Consider the following 10000-nt stretch of genomic DNA (forward strand, 5'->3'; position numbering starts at 1 on the left):
ATGAACACTATGTACCACTATGTGCTACAGCAAAATTTAATGTCATTTAATTTGACAAATCATATCCTTCTTTAGAAGTCAGCTTTTCCTAAAATTAGAAGCACTGGCAAATGAAAAAAGACAGAAACATACACATATTTTAACTAAGATGTAAATTACCATAAGCAAGAGCTGCTGCAGCTGGCTGACTTATGACACGAAGAACATCGAAGCCAGCATCTTCAGCTGCCTCTCTGGGAATGAGAAAAAATGAATAACTGGCTGAAAACCTGACTGACAGATTGTATGACCACTGTATGAAGGAATGAATGAATGACTGAACGAATGAATGATTGACAGACTAAATGACTGACTAATAAATAATTATTGATTTATTGCTTGGTCAATTGTTTATTAATCGAATGATTAACTGGCTGACTAAATAGCTAACTAACAAAAAAAAATGAGACTGAATGGGTCTTGCCAGATTGCCTGACTGATTGACTGACCTCATAGCAGTCTTCTGTTCATCACTAAAATGAAAGGGAACAGTGATAACCGCTTCACTAATGCCATTTCCACCATTAGCTCGAGCGATTTCTGAAAGTAAAACATTGAGGAAAAAATAATGTAAGTATCGTAAGAGAGATTCCATGTTCTCTCACTACATTTTCAGGGTGTTCATGAGATATATATGGGGGATCAGAGAATTCTCCAGCCACAACATAGCATTCTCCAGCTTAATTTCCCTTGACTAGAAGTCCCTTAGAGATGCAAAAGAGCTTTGCTTGTTCAAAAAATTGTCCTGTTACTTCATACTATTCTGCTCCAACTTCCAAATCTTAATAATGAAAATCCTGCAATTTGATGCCCCTTGATGCCAGTGACCACCAAGAGTTTCAAAATGCAACAATAATATTAAAGGTGTGGACTGAAATCTGCATTATAAATCAAGTCACTTCAAACCCTTACTCACCAGAAAGAAAGTGACACCTTTAGATTTTACTCCCTGTAATGCCAGAAGATTTTAGTCATCAATGGGGAACGCTTAAGCTGTGAATGGCTTAATTTTGTTTTAAAAGTAAAAAACCTTTATTCAAGTCTCAAGCTAATAACGTAGCTGAGGACAAGGATTGTACAGTATAGACCTTATTCATAAATGGAGGTCAATTCTTTTGTCCAAGTGCAAATTAGCCTACCAAGCCTCAATACCATACAGTGAATTGAAAAGAATTCTTGCTCTAAAATGAGGCTTGGTAGGCTAATTTGCACTTGGACAAGAGAATTATAAATGTGACCGCCATTTATGAATAAGGTCTATGAATGTGTATTTTAGGCAGACTGAAAATCAAATTAAATTGAATCAACAAAATATTGGCCGGTTTGAACTTACTGTAAAAGAAATTTGGGGTCTCGTCTTCAAGAGGCATTACTCACAAAAACGTACCCAACATTTTTTTGAAAATCATGCTGACAACTTCTTTAGGAGAGAACAAAGTTGGTTTCTCATTCATTTCCACTTTAAAACAGGGTTCTCCATCTTTTTCCATAATCTAAGGAACCTCAAAGAAAAATAAGCCTTGACTTGATTATTCAGTATAAAATAATGTTACACAACTAGAAAGACAACGTTTCATAGACCATCCAAAACATCATCAAGTCAGTCTGAAATGAATTGTACTAGCTGATCAAATGGCAGACAGAGTGCAACGGACTGCAGTTAAAAGTCAAACAAATAGTTTGACAGCCAAACTGTTTGCATAGAGAAAGTTACAAGTCCATCATGTTTCTTGCACATTTCTAGCTTTTCAAAGCTTTTTTGGTATGGTCCATTGCACTTAAAAAATAATACATCTTGATGATAATAATTGTCAGATAATGGTAAAAAGCCCTCTTGTTTGTATACTATAAACTCTGAATATCCAGGATTCCAAGTTACAAGATGCAGTCTCATTTTGACAAAAAAAATTATTGTCATAGTCATGTTTACTTACATGTATATTTCCCGTGCGAAACGCTGTTCAACTCTTTGACCGTTTTAGAGTTCAAAAACATACATACAGTTTACAAATTATACCACTTACTTATAGAATAGGCTGATAAGGATGCCAGCTCCATGGAAGTTGATTTGAAGGCTTTTAGGTAATGATGACCCTTATAACCCTTTTGATTTCATTCAGGAACTGATAACTTTTACTATTGTGTGTTCTTTGTAATGTTTACTAATGTATATGGATGTATTTTACTTGTAACCTTGGACCTGCATGTGAGTGCACCATAAATCTTGTGGTATAAAAAAAACATAATTATTGACCTTGCACTCAGAAGTTTGAGCTTCTTTTTGAACTGTGTCGTCAGAGAACCTAAAGACACAATAAGTTAGAAATTATAAAGCAGCGTTTCACTAAATTGTTACCGGTAATTAGGTATTTGAGACTGGAGAATTCTACACTGAAATTATACGTCCAATTCTCTGGCTACATTTTTCCCTTGGTGGCCACTATACACTGCAGTTGCAGCAGTGTTGCTCTTTCAGACAATTCTCCAGTTATGTCACACTATTCTATAGCTCCTTCAATTTCAAGGGATATCGCTTGATACCGGTAGTTCTAAAACAAATCACTGTACTGCTCTCAGTAACTTAAAATAATGGAGACCTGATTTTCCCATACATGTAAATTGCGCTTTGTCAATAGTGATCTTACCTAAGTCCAATGATGTTTGTTGCTCTTGCAATAGTGTTTTTTGAATTCCGAATGAGACCATGTTTAGCAGGCAGGCCAACAGACTAGAAAACAAGAACCAACAAAAGTATGTTTTTTCCCCTCTAAGTGACATGACAATCGTAAAATTGCTTGTCCCTGAGCTATTGCAAATTTTTTGCTCAACAAGCAAACAACCAGATTAACTTTACATGTGCATCTCAAGTATTATCCAAAAAAGACAAAGTAACAGACTGAAGAGATCAAAGGGTGAAAGAGAGAGAGTTTATTTGTAATGTACAGTGTGTTAAAAAGAAGTTCTAATAATAGCCAAAGACAAAGACAAACTAGTTGGATGGCCAACTCACCTGGACAACTCACCTCTGCACAATGAACCCATGGAAGACAAATTCTCCCTCTCCCAATCATATAAAGATTAAGTCCAACTTCCATATTTTAACGATAAATGATTGACTTTATTTAACTACCAAAGATATTAAGCTGTACAAATCAATTGAAGACGCTTTTTAAAGTGCCTTTAAGTTTTGATAAATGCAACTCTGATTGCTTAACACAGCCTGCTTTATGAGAGTACAGATGGACGGCTGACGCCACTCATAGGATTTGGAAAATAAAGCTTGCCAAAAGTCTTAGCGGAAGGCATGATAAAATCAAAAGTTCTTTATTATAAACCAAAAAAAGAAGCCTCGCCTGTGGAAAGGAAAAAAAAGAAAAGGAAAGGAACTTTATTTAAAGGGGCTAGGTCGGTAAATTTAAGGCAATTTCAGCACTGACCGAATGGTCATAGAATTAACTAAAATATCAAAATAACTATTCAAAACTATAGAAGAACTCTAACAAAACACAGGGAAGCCAAGAAGGGACATGGATGGACAAAACTGGAGAGGATTGAAATGGATTGAATTTGGGTAAATTTGAAAAACGTCGGCCCACCTTTTTCAAATTTATATCAGTCTATGTCAAAATGTCATTTACAAACCTAGAAAATCATTCTCAGTTTTTATGTGGCCGTGATTTTGCAAATGAAAGACTCTTGCTCTGCCAATTTGACTTTTAGAGCTCAATTAACAAAATTACCTAAAATAGCATGACCTCCTTTAAGTGTCTAGACATTCTAGCACTGGACCTGGGGACAATGTTGACTGAAATCAACAATGAAAGCAAATCAAGTCAAATGTTGGTTCTGTTGTAAAGCACTTAAGTGTATGAGTGACGTCAGCAACGCACCAGGTGGCTCAGTAGGTTGAGCACTGGGCTGTCATGCATGAGGTCGCAGGTTAGAACCCCCCGGCCGGATCAACACTCAGGATCTTAAAATAACTGAGGAGAAAGTGCTGCCTTTGTAATTTCATCTACAAATGGTTGGATTTTCAAGTCTTCTGGGACAAGGACTATAAACCGTAGGCCCCATCTCAAAAAATATCTTCTACGTTCATAAGTTCTCCGTGGGACGTTAAAGAACCCACACACTATTCGAGAAGAGTAGGTGATGAAGTCCCCGGTGTTGTGGCTGTCCTGTTCTCTCTAGCAGAAGTGGCCGGCTTGGCAGTGATGTCTCCTGAAAGGCTTGTGGTGTATGAGGCCACCTAAGCAGAAACACCCACAAGTCAAAAAGGGAATTTACGGAGTGCTGGAATATGTAGATGTATGTAGATGTGTATAGCAAGCGGATAGAGCACTCAAGAAGTAGGGAAAAAAATCGACTACAATACGTCTCGTGTTTTCCCTACACTTCTTTAGTGCTCTCTCCACTTCCTGCGTGCTTTACAACAGAACTAATCACAGGCGAGGCTTCTTTACTTGTTAAATATTACTGGCATTTCGAACATGTCAAAACTTACGTAATTTGAATAGTAGAAACAGGGTGGTCAGAAGGATAGTTTAAAGTTGAAGTTTAAAGGTTTACTCTTCATGTAAGATACATAAACTAAATTATTGTTAGAGATGGGGTCTTCGAAATCCCATGATCATTATTGAATTTCGTAAAACTGCGAGCAACTTTATCCCTGCACTGCTATCGGTTCCGCTAATTTCTCTAAACAACTTATTGAAACTATCTTGATCCATTGACTGGGCCTCATCCCAATCTCTCCCAAAATTACCTTGTCCCGCGCATAACATGCCACCAGCGCTGGAGTCACTCTATCTCCGGCATCATTTGCTAAGATCTCCGTTCTGCCATCCTTGTGAAATAGTCATAATTGTAAGGTTAAAAGGTGCGTAGTTCAATTGGAATAACGATACATTGAAGTTCTACCTTGCACAAAGCCAAGGAAGCGCTGGTACATCCCAAATGGACGCCAACTGAAGCAGCCATCTTGGTCACTTAGGGTCGAGATGACCTGGGATTGACTACTTTCCAAGTTCCCCCGTTGCGTAGCCGGTCAAAAGCAACCTCGTCCCCAGGGTCTTCTCCTCTGCGATTTTCAAAATGGCGGCTCGTCTCCAGACGAGCCGCCATTTTGAAAATCGCGGAGGAGAAGGCCCTGGGGACGAGGTTGGGTCAAAAGCCCATGATGCAAAGAGGTGTTGTGATGCAGAGGTTTTATCCAAGAGGTCTTGCATTTTGACGGGCGGTTCCAGAAGGACAGTATCGTCCACATATCTGGCATTGCTCAAAGGGTAACCCCCTATTCTGATTCCACAGTCATCCAGGTCGGCCTCACGCATGACGCTAGGTGAAAGGATACAGCCCTGGCACACACCTCTTAGAATTCTTCACCATCAGCACATCAAAATCGCGAAATAAACAGGTCGCGAAAATTTCATGTAATAACACGATGGTCAGAAATAGGTGTTTTTTCTCCCACATAGGTCACAGAGACATGAAGAATTTTCCAAATGGCACGAAACTTTGTAGGATTGTTGCTTGAGAGATTCTACATTTTTTGGTGGCAGTTTGACAGTCGTGATGGACATTGTGACGTCACAAATAACTTCCAAATTTGGTGTCAGAATTAAGATTTAAGAAAATCGTCAGAAAAACCACATAGCGGTATTCTGTGATCAGAGTGAAGCTTTCCAGTGAAAACCCCGTTAAAATTCATTAAAACGGGACAAAGTTACAAGCTATTTTGTGATTGACAATAAAAGAAGGAATTTAAATAATTTAATTGTTCTATTACCCTATATGGTAAAACTTTAGGGAGGTTTCCAGTTCAAGACAATAAATGGAAGTTAAAAAAAAAAATAGCGGATAACACACTAGAGAAAATTTGTAGTTTTTGGAATTTGGGACTCTGTAGGTATTTTCACTTGTGACGTCATCAACACGTAAATATGACGTCAACATGGTATGAAATGACGTAACCTGCAACCTGACACCCCATGTCCAAAATTCAAAAAACTACAAATTTGCTTTTATGCATAGTTCGCACAGTTTCCTTACTGTTTCGTTTAATAAGCTAGAGTTAAATACCACTAAACTTTGACCATATATGGTTAATTCCATATGTTTGGCGGGAAATTTGAATTTCTTTAATTAGCTCTAACTTTGCATCAATTTAACGGATTTAAGAGCGGTTTTCACCAGAAAGCTCCATTTTTTTACAGATTTTATTTATAAAGTTATTTAAGTCAAATAATTAATTCCAAATTTTAGGGCAATGTTTCAACGTCACTAATGATGTCATGCTGTCAATCAAAAGTATAAAACTACCATTAATACATGTGGACTTTCTTTTACTATGTTCCTGCCACATTTCGTCTCATTCAGAATATTTCATAATTATCTATGTGTCTCTAATGAGCCATGTGGGAGGAAAAACACCCATTTCTAACCATCGTGTAAGGTATTTAAATTTTCTGCTCCCATTTTGCAGAAGGATCTATTTTACGACCACCAACATTTTCTTTGGAGGACGTTTGCACGCGGAATACCCTACTTTCTTTGAAAAGGCAAGAGATTTTGGAAGTATTTCGCCATACTTATCTTCTAATAGACCCTTCCACGGTTCTTTACCGCCATCTAATCTGGGGGGCAAACACGGCGAAATTTACAGTAAATGTATGGGATTTTGGCCAACTTTGAACCGATGTAGCGCCGCTCAAAAGAGACAGATTTCCAACTTTTGCCACTACTTAAAATAGTTTTATTGATATCATTCATTCAACAGAAAAGAAGGCCACTAAAGTGGTACTATGACGAAAATCGCATCTTTCCTATCAAAGCCATTTTGAAACATAAACAAGTAGTCTGCGTGAGAAGAAAAGTGCTCTTTACTTTTTTCAAATATCTCTTTTCGTTCCAGGGATATTCGAGTTTTTAAAATATGCAAATTAGCCAAGTGATGACGTCATACGCTTAACCAAATTTTGTTCAAATATGATGAAAAGAGATATCTCAGCCAATTTTTATCAGAAATTTTTGATTTTTGTCAGTAAGATTCTACTAAATGTTCTCCACAATATGAGCTTAACAGTTCTATTACCATGGCATCATACTGGGTTCCAGACCTCCCCCATATTATGAGCTTTTCTGGCCACCTTTGGCATTCCATTTTGATATTTGCTAACAGCACTATATATGCATGATCCAGCAAGCATATAAATATGTTAGCACGACTTTGTGGCCTTGTTTAACATTTTTCAAGCTGAAAATCACTAACATATTGAAATCAAGTGGGTGGGGACTGGAAAAGAGTGAGTTGCCATGGGGGCATAATTTTTTATAGCCATCGGTGTGTTTCCTGTAGAACTATTAGACTACCAAGTTTCAATGGTCTGTGCTGTAAATTGGCCAAGGCAGCTCTATTTATATACTCAATATAATATTAGGTTGAGTGTATTTGAATATTTTACCCATTTTTCAAACTTAAATAGCTCCGGAACTAATGAAGATATTTGCAAACGGTTAATGGCGTTTTTGTTCTTTCATGGAATTCTATGTGATCCACTCAAAAAATCAAGGGGTAAAAATTTGATCATAGTACCACTTTAAGGAAGGTATGACGTTCGTAAATTCGAATAATAAATCTTCTCATGTTGCTTCTAAGGCCCGTTTCAAACGTCGAACTTTTAAGAGTTCAACGTTTGAAACGGGCCTAATTTCGCGCAATTTGCCGTGATGATTTTTAGAAGGGTTTGTGGAACCTTAAAAATTCGTTTATGGTCGTTGTTGCCTGAATCTTTTTTTTTTATATTTCATGAAAATAATCTCAGTATAAATTTCTTTTAAAAGACGCTATCACTGTGGAAATGTCTCTTTTAGCGGCGCTACAGAGGTTCAAAGTCAGCCAAAATCTCATACGTTTACTGTAAATTTTGCCGTGTTTGCCCCCCAACCAAGATGGCGCCAAAAACCGTGGAAGGGTCAATGATGTCAAAACACCAATCAGGACAACTGTATAATTCAGGGCCACACAGGACAACCACCCCCCAAACTACCTGGCTGCAGCAATGTTATCCAGTGGATGAGCCACTATCCACAGCATAAAATGTAGTCCACCTTAACACGCCTTTACAAAGATGTGCTTAGAGTGTGCATATTTACAATGAAGCGAGCAAATAATCCAATTTTTGCAAGGCAGTGACTTATCCACTGGATTAAGTTCCATGCTAGCAAAGGTCTCTATTTTGCTGCCTGTGCCTTACCAAAGGAGTTTCTTGTGTCGAACCATTTTTATGTGTTAATGACGCACAAAAAAAGTTCTCTTTCGTTAAGTGAAAAAAGGCTGTGTTTGAAGCAGGTGGCAACTCGTTTTAACAAAAGATCATGGTACACAAAGGTGCACTTTTACTGCTTGTTATAGTTTATAGTTTTGTTAAGACCAATCTTTCAATACTCTGAAATAATTTTTATTGTCCTAAAAATAATCTCGCACACACTGGGTATTGATTCAAAATTAAAATATGATACCCTTTAAGTCCCAGTCTCAAAAAGACAGTAGCCAGACGCCCAATCAACTGAGCCAACCAAGTGGCGGTCGAAGAAACTGAAAGTATTTACGAGCCAGTTACTGTTGCTGCACATATTGAAACATCAACTTTCCTGCAACTGCACTGTGAAAGAACATGCCTGAAGACATACACAAGGCAGTGCAATGGAAAGTAATGCAGATTACTCGTGATGATTAAGACACACCACATGCTGCTTAATTTAAGTAAAAAAAATGTATGTGTTTTGTTTACAGTGCAAGTGCACTTAAGCTAGTTCACAGGCACCCCACTTTCAACAAACTGAAAGAAACAATTCAAACTTAACAGAAACATGGTTAAGAACCCCAACTGGCAGGAGGCAACCAGTTGGATATTTACAAAGTGTGGTGGAGTTGAATCTGAGACAACCGGAAAGAAATCCAAACTAGAGGTTAGAACGGGATTCGAACCCAGGGCAACCGCATGCAAACCCACCACCCTAAACACTGGACCACACCGCCCCTCCTTATGTAGAGTTTACATCTTCTGGTTCTTTGTTGCAATCTGGCTCCTCTTCTGTGACTGTCTGTCTTTTCAAGTAACTCCCCATATTCAGTCCTTCAAGTGTATTGTCATCATGACTACGGCAACCAACCGGGGATCCAACCAAGTTAATAGCCCCTTGTACCAGGTAAAGAAAGAAAATTCCAAAGAAATGACACACAAATGCACTGGCAACTGGCCTGTCTGCAAAGAAAACAAGGTTTATGAGCATCATTTTATCTAAAATGGTAAACAGGAAACAATACTTTAACTGTATGGAACGAGAGTGTTGCTTAGCAAGCAATAAAATAAGACAAACATGCCAACCACTTTGCAGAAGTCACTGCATACTTCAAATTCAACCACTCCACAAAGGAGACAACCCAATTTCTACCAATTTTGTTTTTTTTTTCCCTGTGGCCAAATCACATTTGCAGGCACCTATAATAGACCATTTAAAACAGAAACTTTTCACAACCTAAGATGGAAACATTTTGATCAGTTTGTATGGGTGGTGACACGATTTCAAGTACAATGTACAATGGCACAAGCCCACAGGATGAATGCAATTTGCAGTCTTTGAAAAATTTATAAGTGGTTATTTATTCGTAATAGCACTAGAAAATTCATGCGATTACTTATTAATGATGTGCATGCAAAAATTTCACCTTTATTGCACTAATTTCAATTATCTGCACTCTCTCTTTGGGATTAATTGAAATACTCTTAGCCAGTCAACACTGAAATCTTTGCATGTGTATTATTCACGATACATCATAGTAATTGACAGGGATGAAAAATGAAACCATAAGATGCATAGACTTAACTGATTAAAGTGTAAAGTGAACTGCTATGTTTCTACCCCATATGAACCATGCGAGCGTACTTAGCCCTACTAA

The 10000-nt window shown here is 37.8% G+C and overlaps 2 protein-coding genes across 3 annotated transcripts in view; both read right to left on the minus strand.

The window, feature by feature from the left end:
* LOC138007566 (heat shock 70 kDa protein 14-B-like) overlaps positions 1-5056 on the minus strand; it is an 18572-nt gene extending 13516 nt beyond the window's left edge. The window contains exons 1-7 of the mRNA XM_068854546.1: positions 4960-5056; positions 4805-4885; positions 2685-2767; positions 2294-2342; positions 1427-1532; positions 489-579; positions 160-233 (exon numbers count right to left, since the gene is read on the minus strand). Coding sequence (XP_068710647.1) covers positions 160-233; positions 489-579; positions 1427-1532; positions 2294-2342; positions 2685-2767; positions 4805-4885; positions 4960-5019 — 544 coding nt within the window. The 5' untranslated portion in view covers positions 5020-5056. The remainder of the gene's footprint in view (positions 1-159; positions 234-488; positions 580-1426; positions 1533-2293; positions 2343-2684; positions 2768-4804; positions 4886-4959) is intronic.
* A 2721-nt stretch (positions 5057-7777) lies between these two features.
* LOC138004930 (uncharacterized) overlaps positions 7778-10000 on the minus strand; it is a 3931-nt gene continuing 1708 nt past the window's right edge. The window contains exon 3 of one of the 2 annotated variants that reach the window (XM_068851227.1): positions 7778-9305. In XM_068851227.1, the coding sequence (XP_068707328.1) occupies positions 9085-9305 (221 nt within the window). In that variant the 3' untranslated portion in view covers positions 7778-9084. The remainder of the gene's footprint in view (positions 9306-10000) is intronic. The other variant, XM_068851226.1, reaches the window with a different exon arrangement.

The sequence above is a fragment of the Montipora foliosa genome, chromosome 6 (assembly GCF_036669935.1).
Source record: "Montipora foliosa isolate CH-2021 chromosome 6, ASM3666993v2, whole genome shotgun sequence".
NCBI classification, from domain to species: Eukaryota; Metazoa; Cnidaria; class Anthozoa; order Scleractinia; family Acroporidae; genus Montipora; species Montipora foliosa.